A 15,439-nucleotide genomic window follows, 5' to 3' on the forward strand; every position below is an offset into this window, starting at 1 on the left:
AAATCAGCGACACTTGTGAGGCCATTTGCACGGTCTGGCAATTGTTGATGAGCACATGTCTTTCAAGTGACCCGGTGATTTGGTCGGTGGTTTACTCTCGGCACTCAAGTTTTCTCCACCAAAATGTATAAAATTAAACTGATCGCCATCAAATAAGTGAGAAACTGTGCTTGTGGAAAGGTTATTTATTTGGATAAACAGTACAGTACTGGTAGTTAAAGGTTATTTACAGAGGCATGTGTAAAGTTGAGCCAGTCTCAAGTTTGTAATGCAAACACATCATGGAAAATTTTTCACATCTTTGTTGCAGGATTATTGAAGGGTTGGAGAGCAAATTAGAACAGCTGTTCAAGCTTGATATTGATCACCCAGATGAGAGAAGTCATTCCACGCCCATTTCCAGGGTGTACAGAAGTGTGGCCTTGAGCCCTTTTAGGCCAAGGTCAAGGTCAGCGTCTCCTCTTACTGCGGGGACGTTCAGGTCATCAGAAAGAAGGAGCGCCAGTCCTTCAACCAGGTTATCGAGCAGTCAAGACCTTCAGAAAACACTAAGCATTGCTGAAGGCAAGGTTGTGGAGTTAAAAGCACTGTTAAAGCTAAAAGTAAGAAATCTTTTTAAAAAACTTCCACCATAAATACAAATGTGTATTTCCACCATAAAATTCAGAACCTGATTTGCTTCGTCCATACACCTTTAAGAGCCCGGTCTTTTCCAGCCATACACCTTAAAGAACCTCTTTTCTTCCCTTTATGCACCTGTAAGAACCTCTTGTCCTCCCGTCATACATGTTTCAGAGCCTCATTTCCTCCCTCCATACACCAATAAAAGCCTGATTTCCCCTCCATACACCTGTCAGTCTGTTTTCCTCCACGAATACAGTTGTCAGGGCCAGGTTTGCTCATCATATACACTTGCTAGCTGGTTTCCTCCACACATGGAGTTGTCTGGGCCTGGTTTCCTCCATATTTACACACTTGTCAGAGCCATGTTTCCTCCACACATACATTTATAATAGCCAGGATTCCTTCACACCAACAGTTGTCAGAACCATGTTTTCTTCTTCACACATGCAACTGTCAGAACCACATTTCCTCTACACACACATTTGTCGGAGCCAGGTTTCCTCCACATGAGACGTCAGAGTCAGGTTTCCTCCACCCATACACTTTTCAGCACTTGGTTTCCTTATACATTATTTAAAGCCAGGTTTCCTTCACACTTTTTTTTTTCTTCACACAAATATTTGTCAGGTTTCCTCAACACATACATTTGTCAGAGCCAGCTTTCCTCTACATACACATTTGTCGGAGTAAGATTTCCTCTATACATACATTTGTCAGAGCCAGGTTTCCTCAACATATAAGTGAAATATTATTGAGTAGAAACTAAAACACCACTGGAAATAAACGACTAAACGTTGTACAATTCATGATGTTTTTACAAATGGTGGGAAAATGTATGTTACAATAGAGTGAAGAGGTGAAGGAATTGAGACATGCCCATGACAAACGCTTGGAAAGACTCAAGTCTCTGCAGACAAGCTACAGACTGGCGAAAGAACAGCTGAAGACATTCGAAGAAGACCAAGAGTAAGCCTTTTTCCTAGAAACTGGCAGGGGGTGGGGAGATTTTAAGATTGAGATTTGTGTTGACAAGCAGCCTTCTTTATGTGACAATGTTAAATATTAAGTCAGTTTTAAGTCATTTGCTTTTATGTAACTGCATGTAGAATCCTTCTCGAAATTGACATGCTTTTGATAGGAATACCCAAATTATAACCTGAACCAGCCTTTGCAGGACAGTTGTGACATCACAGGTGTCAGCTCTCACCTAGGTACCTAGCGGCCAATTGAAGATGAGCCATGGAAGTATATGCATTGGTTTTACTGGATTTAAACTTATTATTGCGTCTCTCAGAACCCCATCTGGTGTTATAGGGCTTAAACGGATTCTAATTGATGTAATAAGTACATGTACCAATACCTAAACCAGATGACAAATTCTTTAATATGTACATGAAGATTGATTTTCAACCACAAACTGAAAATGTCATGGTCTTCTGATTATAATGTTATATATACTGTATTGCAGTGGAATTCCGAGGGAGTGGAAATTATACCACATGTATGTATTAGTAGTGCACATGTACTTATAGCATATGAGTCCACTTTGGTGGCCTAATAATTACAGCGTTGCCTTGGAGTCAGGAGACCTGGGATCAAACCCAGGTTGGGTCATACCAAAGACTTTAAAAATGGCACTTGTTGCTGCCTTACTTTAATTCATTCAAGCCACATGATGTGGCAGTTTGCAGTTTTGGTTGCTGTGTGTTGATAAACATCCATGTGTAAGTTCTGATGACATCTGTGATAGTCATCATGAAATTTTCTGTTTTCACTTTCTCAAGACATCCATGTAAATTTCTGAATGTTGTAAACCTTTTTCTCATTGAATCTCGCATTACACTCCTTGTTTGAATACTTTATGCATATTAGGATGAAGAATAAAAAGAAGAAGCTGAAGAAATCACACCCCAGAGAGTTGCAGAAAGAAAACAGTGATGCTGTGTGGAATGATCTGGCGTTATACAAGAAAGAAGCAAAGACCTTACAAACTCACAAGTATGCTCTAGCTAAGTGGCTACATGTTTATTGTCTGTGTGTGTGTTTCATGCAAATGATTGCTGGGTTATTAAAAACATGGGCAGCACAGTGTTTGCCTGGTAAGCAGGAAATCAGGGACTAATGATTTTAGCATGGCCTTCAACCCTGTGTGGGTTAAATTGTATGAATTGAAAAAGTTGTTAGCACATCAGTGGAGAAAGATCATGAGAAACTGTGTCTGAAACTACATGGACCATTGATTAATTACCTTTTTGTGGTATTTTTTTTCTGGTGAGTGAAATACACTGAAATACTTGAATTCTGTGAATGGTTTCATAGACCATATTGATAACATTGGTCGCCCTTGATGTATAATGCTTACCTGTGTAATGTCTATTCGTGCACAAAAAAATGCTATCCCATCATTAAATATTGAACAGTTGAGATGCCCACTATATAGTTCAAAAGTGTAACCCACAATTTATTCATTCCAAAAATAAAATAAAAGAAGAGTAAGGGATTGTAGTTTTAGTCATAGTTTTTTAATTTTATGGGTCATTCCCCTGATGTCTTCCTCATTTTTGTTTCTTTTCATTTTAGTTTTCAATTTAATATGCTCATCATGCTCAACACAATTTTTTTTGTTTCTGACAATAATATGAAATTTTATAGATATTTTAGTTTTTCTAAAGACGGGTTCAAAAATTTACATTCATTCATTCATTGCGACACAATTTGCAGGTAAAAAACGAGCCTTGTACATTGAATTTATACATTCCCCTGCCCTCACTGCATGTGTGGCCTTGGTGACAATAAGCGATCAATAATGCTCATGTGGTAGTTTGAGCAGTCTGAAGATTGTTGAAGACCTCTAATCTTCCACCAAAATAGTGTGCATATCTGTACATGTACTTCATGTGGAGGCACAATGACATGCAAACCTCTCACCTGTGTGGTCGCTGTTAGTTCAAGTCCAGTTCATGCTGGCTTCCTCTCCAGCTGTATGCAGGAATCTGTATCTGCAACCTGTCGTGGTATAAGTCAAATATTCCTGAGTACAGCGTAAAACACCAATCAAATAAATAAATTAAAATCACATGTGGGAAGGCTCACATGTAACTCCCCCTCCTAATCATGTTTTCCGCTACCCATAAACAACAGTTAAATAGTAAGTAAATCTTACACAAATTTTCAACCAAGTTTTTGCTGTTTATTTACTTAAAGAAGTAAGATGTAATTGGGCTTTGACTTCAACTGGTGTAAAGTTGAACCTAATATTGACGATAGCTTCCTACCCACTTTGTCTGGAGTTTATCGTGAGTATTTGAATAACCCACTTGACGTAGTGAGCTCAGGACCCCTCACCATTATGGCTTTCTATTCAGAATGAACTTAGAGGAGGAGAATGACATGCTTAGGGTACAGACCAGTCAGGATGCAGCCACCATCCATGAGCTGCGTATGGCCTTGGAGCAGGAGAAAGAAGGTAAGTCAAGGGGGCTAACTCAACACAACACACATAAACACTTACCGTACCTTCTCAGTAATTACAGACACTCGCTAATTGAGACACAATGAAAGTGAGCGGGTAGATCACAGAACTCTCCCACGAAGCGCTCACAGCCGGTAATATCCACGTGCCATCTGGCCCAGCTGGAATATTGACTATATACTCATTTGTTTAAGAAAATAAAGCGACAAAAATATTGATACCAGAACATCGGTCTTGTGAAAATATATCTTTTCTATTTCCCTTTCCAAAATATTCACCATGCCGTTTGTGTTCTACAAACTATGCTATCTAATATTACTGTCCGCCGGCTTACATGAGGATGATTGAAATACACTTAAATTGTTCAGATAGTCTTCGTGTAAGTTGTAAGTGCCACTAGCTGTTATTCATGGCTATTAATTAGCTTTCAAATTTTGAGAACCACATGTTTTGACATGTCAGTTATGTATATTCAACGAGAAATTCTATTGGCCGACGCTCAGTTGAACACAGCTAATCAATGCATATATCACAAATGTGATGTACTCACATGTTACATGCAATTTTACAGTTTATATAGGTTTACCAATGTGTGCAGAGTTTTAAACAGCATTGGCATGATTATCGAACAGCCATTCAATGGCACAAAAAGTTGAATCTTTACAAAATCCCGGCAGAGTGTCTCTCCCTGTCCTGCCAAGCTGGCGAGGCTCACTGAGGTGTGACGGTGTGATTGAGTGGCTAGGAACTACCGTCACCCCTGTTCAAATCCGGGTCATGTCATTCCAGCCACTTTAAAAATGGTACTTGTTGCTGTCTCGCATATTGCTCAGCACTTAGAGGTTAAAGCAAGGAAACCTGGTTGGTGCGTGTCAGTATAACGTGACTGGATGGGATGTCATGTCTGGTGTTTGGCATGATACGTAAAAACACTAAGCATGCTTACAAGTATACATAGTAATCATCAAGAGCTGGATTTGATCCCCTGCTCTTTACTTATCAGCATTTTTTGTCCACTACATCAGCATATTACAGAATTTGTTCATTCATTGCAAGTTTTGTGTTTGACAGAGCTAGAGTACCAACTTCAGCAGAGGGACATGGAAAAAACAGAGAAGTATACATCTGATGTGAGTGGCTTGCAGAGAGAGGTAGGTTTGGGACATGACTTTCTGTCATCCTGTCAATATATTCGTGGGTTAGCCATTATAACAATGTGGTGACCTCCCTTCATGACATAGCAATTATTTTTGGCCACAATGAGGTAAATGTATGAAATAAAAGTCTTTTATTCAAATTGGAAAAAGTTGTGATCTAGCTCCATGCTTCTGAAAGCCTTTTATAATCTCTTAAGTCGTGAATCTCAATTTTGTGTGGCTTTTGAAGTTTGAAGTCACAAGTCGCCTTGACTTATTTGATGTTGTTAATTTTCTCAGCTGGAGGATAAGTCTCAGCGCCTTGACCGTTGTGAGAGAGAGTTGAAACAAACTGCTGATCTGCAGGAGAAGTTACTAGGAGAGAGACGGTAATAATATGAGAAATCCAATTTTTTGAGCATTTATTTCATCAAATGAGGCTTTTATTCCAATATTTATACAGTAATAAACTGGTTTTGAACCCGTTTTGTTTATAAAACGAGAACATTCGGTTTTCAACGGAACATATTCAAAGTTTGTTATCAGGGTGTGTTTTGGAAACTTCCGTTTTCAAGATATAATTATAAACCAATTACATGATAAAATAGTGTTGTCAAGGCCTAAGCAATGTGCAAAGTAAGAACACAGAATGTGACTATTTTGACATTGGAAACTGATAAGTTTTGTTGACTTCACATATCTTCAGAGTTCTGCGATCAGAACTGACAGAGTTAAAACAAGCAGCTTCTACATACAGAATAGAAATCGCCAGCTTGAAAAGAGAAATAAATAGGTAAGTTTTCTCTGCCTTGCCTTTAAAATCATTGCTATGTCAGTGTATGTATTCTCAAACTGTAAAATTAGTCTTTTAGGCCGGTTATTCAAAGTGTAAGCTTGATTCAGGCTTAAATTTTATTACCTGTCTACAGATTTGACAAACCTAATGGGGTTTATTCCTGGAATAAAGTTAATAACAAGCTTAAAGGGTAATACAATTTGGAACATCTGGGCCAAATGTTTAGGAGTTATGTATGACAAAACAATACAGCCAAGGTTCAGTACAGCAACAATCTAAGGAATGTTAGATTATTTCAAGTCTTGTATTGTAAATCATTTGAAGATTGGAGAAAACTGTGGAGAGAGGCAAGCTGCTGCTAAGGAGAGAGGCAGGAGCCAGCAGAGGCAAACGCACCAGACGACCGTTGTCTGTTCGACAGGTAGAAAACAAGCTGTCATAATGTTATACATGTAATATTTCAGTTTCATATGTTTATGAAATGTATCCTCAAAGGAATGAATGAATGAATGTTTGGAGTTTAACGTCGTACTTAGCAATTTTTCAATCATATGATGATGAGGAGTCATTAGGTGTATGTACATATACGTCTTCTTATGGCAGGGCGAGTCCATGTCCCCACCACTGAAGTATTATGTCGAAGACACCAGACATGACACCCCACCCAGTCACATTTTACAGACACCTGGCCAACTAGTAATGTTTCCTCGCATTAACTTCTCAGTGCTGAGTGCCAAGCACAGCAGCAACAAGTACCATTTTTAAAGTCTTTGGTACGAGGCGACCCAGGTTTCATCCCAGGTCTCCCTACTTCAAGCTGGACGCTCTGAACATTAGGCCACAGAAGCATTCTCCTTCGACAGAGGAGACTCAAGTACAAAAAACTTTACGTTAGCTGACTTATTTCTTGCTTTACACAGATAGATTGCCACAGGGAATGTCATGCGTAACATTCTATGATGTACATGTTCTTGGTTCTGCTGGACAAGTTCAGCTGGACAAATCCAGCTCTCCTATAACTTATAACTGTACGACTGTTCCAGTAGTGATACAATGCGAAAACCAAACCCTTGGAAACAAATGAATTCAATCGATCGATTCTTTATCCCTTTAAAATAGGACAAAAATCTTGTCATAAAAGAAATAAATGTACATTTAAATCTTATCTGTCATTAAACTGTATTATCAGTGAATTGTTAATATAAAAATTTTATGTATATGTATTCGGTCCAGGTGTAGTAGCTTTTTTTAAATCCATGTCTTGGACTTCATAAACATGACGTCATAAAAATGTATCATTTTACTTTCTTTTCTTTTTTTTTTCCGCAGCCTTCCAAGAATGTGAGTTCCAGTACAGACAAATCTTCCTCCATGTTTGAAGAAGCTGATGATGATGACTGGGAGGAAGTCACTTCAGAAACGTATGTGCATAATACATATCAGGGTAACAGTTTTCTGAATGCAACCTAGTGCTGATGGTGTACCTATGAAAGAATATTAGGACAGATAGTAGTAGTGCTGAAAGCAAAGAATTACATTTATCTGCTTTTTTTTTTTTTTTTGGAAAAAACACGGACTAATTGTGTGAAAAAAATGAAACATCCCTGCTAAAATTCACGTGTATTTCCTGAAAAGAGTGGACCAGGTGTCCCCCCCCCCCAAAAAGGGGAGCTCTGTATCCGTATACAAATGTATCACATCACTTTTTACCTTACCCGTCAACAGATAACTAGTGTTCTAGATGAGTACTAGAAGCCTTCTAGAAGTGAGCTAATGGCATGCCACTGAGAACATGTTTACTCCTCTGAATGTCACACAAAATCTTGATGGTTAAATATGTGAGCTGCAAAGTGGCCGACCAGCGATATAAATTCCTGGTGTTACTGAAGGATAGGAGTGATAAGACAATCACACAGTCACAACCTATTGTAATTCTTTAACCTTCATGCATGTTTATAAAGTGTTTATTGAAGCATATTCTGAAGGCATTATTCTATGTACACTGATAAAATTATACTTCTTGTGAAGCCGTGCAATTGGTTAATCCAACCAAATTAAAAATGTGCATAAATTGCTCTGAAAGTTGCTTTTTATTTTGTGAAGTATTTGAGGAATTTGAGTACATCTAAATAGACAAATCCACTATCAACCAGATTACCTTTTCAGCATGAGTTCAAATCCTGCTCATATCAGTTTGCCCACTTAAGAATTTTTTTGTCAGAAAAATGTGAGGAATTATTTATTATTGTCAGTCAAATTGCCATTATGTACTAGCTGTGGAAAGGAGGAAAATTGTGACTGGGAGATTTTTAGTCCAGAGCTATAATCTCACCCGATGTGTGTGTGTTTGTTTGTACAGTGAAGAGACCTTAACAGAGAGTGACAGCCTGGGCAGGGCTATAGTGTCAGCATCGCGGTCACTGGTGACCAACTCGGAGTCCGCAGATTCTGCCCACAGGCCAACACATTTCAGACTTAGGGTGAGTACTTCTACCCCCCAAGAATGCATTATGACTTCCCACATTTCCCCCACCGCATTAAACAGTTTCATCCTGCCCTCATACATGGAAGTGAAATAATTTCATTGTAAAATGTAGTGGCATACATTATGTAAATGACGTTTGATTTTGCTTGATTGTGAGAGTTCTGTTCATCTTAAAAAGGTGTTTTAAAGTTTTATAGTCATTTCTTGTGACATTTAGTTGCACATTTTTGGGACAGATTTTAGGTAATTTAACTTTATAGCCTCATTGTGAAATAGTACATGTAAACTGATTGTGGTGGCAGTTGGGATTATGTGACATAAAGTAGACACTGTGTGTGAAAAGTTCTTCATAATGCAGTTATCCTGATTTTTCCAAAAAAAACTTTTGAGTGAAGGTGACTTTTGTTTGGTAATTACATCTCAAAGGTTTTTGTTTTTTTTTGTGCTATCAGTCAAAAATAAAACAGAAGAAGCCTGTTTGTCGACCAGCACCTAGTGCCCGGGTTGTCCGTCCCTCTACCAGAGATGTCCAGTGCTCAACCAGTGACCACTGCTTCAGGAGAAAAAGTGAGAACCTCTTGCTATTTCAGTCCCAGTAGAAAATTCTTTTTTTTATTTTTATTTTTTTTTTTACTGAAAGCAAAGTACCGAACAGTAGAATAATGAAGTAGCAATATTGCATTCTTTTTTTTTTCAGTCTACAGAGATGCCTCCACTTCTCCAGTGGCTGTTTTCAGTTCTTCTCCAACAAAACGCTCTCCTACACAGAGACCATTGACTAAGCGAAAACCCATGCAGCAGAGAGTGGAGAGTCTTCAGCAGCAGGTGGGTTGATAGATGTCCTGGTAATTTGTTTGAAACATGTGGATGATACATGTGGATCAGCAAATTAAGAGAGAGAGATAAATCAGAATACTGTGATAAAATATTGTCTGAATTTATAGGAGCTTGATCATAAGTCATCACATCAGACAAAATTCAAAGTGTGTTAAGAATCAATATCAGTTCTACATGTATGAAGGAAAATTTATTCTGTAGAATTTTAACATCTACCATTTCCAGAATGCTGGGAAGTTAAATTCATTCTTATGTCCATGAGGAATTTTAATCTAATAAATGAATCATGTCTGTGCATGATATTTTGTTTTCTCTGTCTTCAGCTGACAGCTGTGCGTGATTCCAGATCCAGTGCCCTCAAGACTGTCAGGGACCTGAAGGAGACCAATGAGCAGCTCCATACAGATTTGAATCTGGCCAATCAGAGACTGAAGATGGCCAAACAGAATATTCAGGTATTGGTAATGAGCTGATTGTGATGGTTATGGGCAATTCCTGCCACATTCATATGTAGGCCATTTTTTTAGTCAAAATATTGCGAGATCTTATTATATGGTAATGATTGCCATGTTTAACTTTTGGTGCAAGACTTAACCTAGCACAGTTTGGTAACAAAATGGTACCAAATCTCATCGAACCGTGTTCCATGATCTACTCCACCATTTCTTACTACATTTGTTTTTCACCAGAAACTGAGTGAGGACTTGGACAGAGCTGTTCGTGAGAAAGAAGATGTGGAATGTCGCCTTGTAGGGGAGAGTACTCTGTCTGACAGCAGACGCACAGAGCAAGAGTGGAAAGCCTTGGAGAGTAGGCTCAAGGTATTAACGCTCATGGTTGTCGTTTTCATGTATTACTGTGTTTCACCTAAAGTTTAGAAAGTGAGATTTTGTTTGATTCTGATTAATTTTGATTGATTTATCCACCTTTTAGGGTCACTCCAGATGGTTTTTTTGACTTTTGAATTTGAAGTTTGATTAATTTCTTAAGTGTTGGCATCAAAAGTGTCATGTCAACACCTCAATACCATATGTTTGAGTTCAAGTCCAGCTCACACATATGGTATTGGCTTCCAGTCTGGCTGTATGTGGGAATCTGCGGATGGTTGTGGGATTCCTCCAGGCTCTGTCTGGTTTCCTCCCACCGTAATGCTGGCCATTGTCATATAAATGAAATATTCTTGAGTACGGCATAAAACACCAATCAAATAAATAAATATACAATATTTATTCGCATAACATATTCCAGTGATCATAAGCTGAACAGTAACTGGCATTTTTTTTTCATGAAACTCTTAAAAATATTTTGCACAGACTACTTCCAAGTGAATACATGAATTTGGCTACAACATTAGGAAAGCAGAAGTGTCATATTTCCAGCTTTCATAAAACTTTGAATATTGCGATTTGAAAATCTGTGTTAAAAAAAGCTCTGGTAAAATAGGTTTCTTTTACTTTGAATAGACTATTGTATGAAACTTTTGATTAAGCTGCATTTACCTACTGTAGTGCTGTATGCCCAACAAACTCTATTTCATTTATCTAATAGCATTACGCCACAATGCTTTATGGGCAGGGACGAGCCTCAGTGGCTGAGTTGGTTAGCGTGCTAGCACAGCGCAGTGACCCAGGAGTCTCTCACCAATGTGGTCGCTGTGAATTTAAGTCCAGCTGGCTTCCTCTCCGGCCGTAAGTGGGAAGGTCTGCCAGAAACCTTCGGATGGTCGTGGGTTTCTCCCGGGCTCCCCCGGTTTTCTCCCACCATAATGTTGGTCACCGTCGTATAAGTGAAATATTCTTGAGTGCAGCGTAAAACACCAATCAAATATATAAATAAATTTATGGGCAGGATAAATCTTTTGCCTATGCCGGAAGAGGTATGAAAATAAAAATGGAACTTAATACCTTCTGATGTGTAGCAAATTTGACTGATTCTAATTTGATTGTCTCAGCAAGTTTCTTGTTATAGACATATTTACTTTGAAAAAACAGGAAATTCATAATAATATTAAGATCAGACAAAATAAAAAGATGGGTTTTTATTTTTATATTTATTCCATTTTTTGATATTTTTTAGTGTTAAATTGCCCCTAAATCACAAAATAAAACTGGTGTTACATTAGTACATGCTTTAATAAGTTTTCATACAAAGTTTACTGATGGTGTTGATGTTGTTGTGTAGAGTGCTACGTTTGAGGTGACCCGACAGGGTGGGTTGATCAGGACCCTGAGGACTGAGGCAGAGACAGCCACTGACCAGGTGAAGAGTTTACAGGACAGGTGAGTTAATGAAACTGACCACAGGCTATATCTTATATTATATATATATAATATCACAGTCAAAGTAGGTCCCATGGTTTGAGGTTTCAAAGCCTCAAGGTTTTGTTGAGGTTTTGTTGATGTGATTGACGTTTGATGCGGTACTGAAGAATATTTCATTTGTACAACGGCAGCCAGTATCTTGGTGGGAGGAAACCAAGAGCAGCCTGGAGGAAACCCTCGAGTTAAGGTATAGAAATCATGTGTGGTGTAAAGTTGAAATATGAATATGGTGTCAACCTCTCCCGGACAGGTAATCTTTCCGAGTGACAGATGAAAGCAAATGTAGAAAATTTCTGAAATATTTTTGGGCTAAAATTCAGCAGATCAAAACATTTCGACATTTTTATCTGCAGATTTGGATTTGTTTGAACGTGCATGATTAGCTCTCAAAGAAAAACGTGTATAGGTGGAGAAAATTTTGGACTGGTAGCAATAAAATTACCTGTCATATGTAGACAGGTATAAAAAAAATTTGATGTTTAAACTGCTAATTGTAGGAAGTCAGCCAATCACAGCATTGTTTTGATTGTTACAGAGTGAATCGACTGGAGAGGGATAACACTCAGAAGAGAAGTCTGCTGGAGGAGCAGAGGTCACGGCTTAAACAGGCACGTGACAGCGTACACAATGAGGCTACGCTCATCGTAAGTCAACAGATCCCAGTAGTTACAAAGACAGGATTGTGCATATGGGAAATGATTCTCATGCTCAGATGTACGGAATACCTTCAAATGTTCCCAATTATGCCGCAAAACTTCCATGCATGGTATCTTTTTAATGTTTCATTAAGATAATTGAATGATATCTGAGTCTTCTATTACTGTATTTCGCCTGAAGTTTGGCATATATAAATGCACTGTGAAAAAAATGCATTAAAATGATACTTTTGATGCCAGTAATTCAGTTTTTCAGATAAATTAATCAAAAGTCACATAAAACTTAAATGTCCCTTTTTAGCTGAATGAATCAATCAGAATCAAGCAAATGGTATCACTTGAAAAAAGTTGAACTAACTGAAATACCGTAACCGTTGTTTTCGGTAATACGTATGCTTTTCTTCCCCTTTCAAACAATACCATGTTGATGAGAGACAAAGATGCTCTGATGCTTGTTTGATTGGTTTTTTATGCCGTTCTCAAGAATGTTTCACCTACATGTATGATGGCAGTTTGGTGTATTGGTCATGGACACTGGGGTTGGTTTTATGAAGCATACTTAATGTTAAGTATGTTAAGTGCGCTTTTTACATGTATCTCTACAACATAAGTTGTCATGGTAGTTAAGGGCAAACTTAGCTAAGTGAGCTTCATGAAACTGGCATCTGGGTAAGGACTAAGGAAACCTTCACACTTTCTGAAACAATTATTTTTCTGACTGCAGGCTGCAGTTGAGCCAGCAAGTGATTTTATCAGAATGACCTTGATATTTTTCAGTCTGACCTTGAGGCAAAAGTTCACCAACTTACAGATGCTAATGAAAAAATGAAAATTCAGGTAAATCTTTGCAGTTTCTTTTTTTTTTTTTTTTTTTTTGGGTGTGTTTTTCAGTTAGCCTTGGCATCTTTATTAACCAGGGCCAGTCATACATGTACAGTAGTGCGGGTGTTGCTAAATCCAGACAATTTCAGTGTATGCATGCCTCCTTCAGCTTTATTGTTGACCTTTGTTTAATCTTAAATATAACTGATTTTGAAACCTTTTTTTTGTTACTTTGATTATTTACGCATAGTTTGAGACTTGACAAGATTGGTATTTTTCAGATGTTGAAACTTGTAGTGAGCCGACACCATCGGTGGAGTTTTCAGTGGTGGACAAATAGTCATCATTGTTGCCTTCTTATTTGTTAAAAGCTCCTGGAGCTAACCAGGATATTATATGTACATCTATGTAAATTAATTATAATTATTTGCAGCTGGAATCATCGAAGAAGAGATTGACAGTCATCTTAAAAGAGAAGAAGGAATACGAGGAGAGATTCTTCAAAGCTACCTCAGAGTTGGAGAAAAAGGTAGGCCCTACTGGAAGATGATGACACATGTACTTGTGTTCGCTGTGGCCTTTGTTAAACTAGGCTGTGTGTTGGAATGACTCTGTAGATTCAGAGATATGTAAATTTAAGCAACTGCTTGTCGTGTTTTGCTGAATGGTTGCTTGACCACTGGTTTTTGATATGTGTTTTTATGACATCAGCAACTGCCCTTAATAAATAAAGGGTGTTCCATGTTCAACCATGTAAACATATAAACATGAATGTTTACTCTACTGTAAGAAAAAGCATAAGTTTTACAACGACCAGTTTGCCTTCAGTACAAGGAATCTGTTTACAGTCTTTTTGAAAGTCCTACAAAAGGGTTTCCATTTCCTCTTGTACTCCTGCACAGATTTTCCTCCCTTCTGTCTCTAATGGTATTCAGTTTTTAGTCCAATCACTTTTGTTCCATATGTTGTTTGATGATTTTCTATCTGTTTTATAAGGTGCTGCATGTATGTTTAAACTAACTTGTTTATCAAGCCATACTACCATCTATGAATGCCTTTTTAATACAGTATACCATTTGTAATGAACCACATGTTATGCCCTCAGAATAAGCAGTTGTCAGAGTGTCAAGTGAGGAAGGCAGACCTGGAGTCTGCAATGTCAGACCTGGAATCCACGGCCCAGCACCAGTTGCATGGACTGGCCAGTCATAGTGAGGCAGCCATCGAGGCCATTCAGGTCCAGCTCAAGGCTTCCCACACAAAGCTACAGATCTTCCAGAAGTTTGTCAAGGTGAGAAGGTTTTAAAGGACAAGACAGCATCTGGCTAAAACTTATTTCAATTGAAAGCAGCATAGTCAGGTTTTCTAGAAAGTTTCATACTTTATTATCTTTCACTGAATTTCACTGAATAACACGTAGAACAAAATGACAATACTGCACAAATGGCTGACGTGAATCGATGCTGCTATCTTGAGAATTTATCAAATCAAACATGTTTCTATCAGATTGTGCGTCCTAAGCTGTGATGTAGCATTTACCCTTTCACTCCATGAAGTGACATATGATAACACAGAACTACGGCATAAGAATCATATTGAGATCCTTCACTAAACGATTAAGTTAGGTGTAGCCGAAGGGCCACTTCACAAAATGCCGGTCTGTATCATTTACGGACTACCACAGACGTAAAATCAGTTGATTTACAAGCGGTGTAATACTCAACGCCTGTTTCAGGCAACAGCATACCGTATCTGTCCAAACCACATTCATCTCCTTAGTTGACCTTAGGCCTCCTTAGACACGCTGTTCAAATTATACAAATACATTTTTTGTGGTTCATGTTAGTGTTTAGTCAGCATGCAGTTGCCAAATAACAATCTGTTTCCCAGTCAGTGAAAAATTCATTAGGCATGCTGGGGGTTTATGGGAATGAGAAGACGGCATCTCATCGGACATTGCCTAAAATTAATTAAATATTATGATATAATTTTTTTCTCTGAATTTATTAGAACTGAAGAATTAGAATTTGCCCATTGTCTGTTCGCATACAAGGGATGTTTTTTTCTCTGAATTTATAAAATACAGTAAAGTTATTGAAACACTGTGTTTAACCCAGGGTGCTTTCTCTGATGTCTGTGATAACTAGGTCAGCACTGCTCTCATCTTAGAAGCCACTGCTACAAAATTGAAGCATAAAATCCAGTGACAGTCAGATGCCTAGATCAGCCTCAGTGGTGCTTAGATTTATGCCATTAGTGTCACAATTGAGCATGAATCCAGTTGTTCAAC

The 15,439-nt window shown here is 38.2% G+C and overlaps 1 protein-coding gene across 1 annotated transcript in view; it reads left to right on the forward strand.

The window, feature by feature from the left end:
- Positions 1-15,439, forward strand: part of LOC135473271 (centlein-like) — an 88,534-nt gene that overhangs the window by 70,273 nt on the left and 2,822 nt on the right. Inside the window, exons 15-33 of the mRNA XM_064753118.1 lie at positions 311-602; positions 1,472-1,590; positions 2,497-2,622; positions 3,990-4,090; positions 5,168-5,247; positions 5,533-5,621; positions 5,939-6,025; positions 6,353-6,449; positions 7,358-7,449; positions 8,388-8,508; positions 8,966-9,080; positions 9,211-9,338; positions 9,674-9,805; positions 10,040-10,171; positions 11,532-11,629; positions 12,207-12,315; positions 13,105-13,164; positions 13,583-13,678; positions 14,255-14,440. Coding sequence (XP_064609188.1) covers positions 311-602; positions 1,472-1,590; positions 2,497-2,622; positions 3,990-4,090; positions 5,168-5,247; positions 5,533-5,621; positions 5,939-6,025; positions 6,353-6,449; positions 7,358-7,449; positions 8,388-8,508; positions 8,966-9,080; positions 9,211-9,338; positions 9,674-9,805; positions 10,040-10,171; positions 11,532-11,629; positions 12,207-12,315; positions 13,105-13,164; positions 13,583-13,678; positions 14,255-14,440 — 2,260 coding nt within the window. The remainder of the gene's footprint in view (positions 1-310; positions 603-1,471; positions 1,591-2,496; positions 2,623-3,989; positions 4,091-5,167; positions 5,248-5,532; positions 5,622-5,938; positions 6,026-6,352; positions 6,450-7,357; positions 7,450-8,387; positions 8,509-8,965; positions 9,081-9,210; positions 9,339-9,673; positions 9,806-10,039; positions 10,172-11,531; positions 11,630-12,206; positions 12,316-13,104; positions 13,165-13,582; positions 13,679-14,254; positions 14,441-15,439) is intronic.

Source organism: Liolophura sinensis, chromosome 8 (assembly GCF_032854445.1).
Source record: "Liolophura sinensis isolate JHLJ2023 chromosome 8, CUHK_Ljap_v2, whole genome shotgun sequence".
Classification (NCBI taxonomy): domain Eukaryota; kingdom Metazoa; phylum Mollusca; class Polyplacophora; order Chitonida; family Chitonidae; genus Liolophura; species Liolophura sinensis.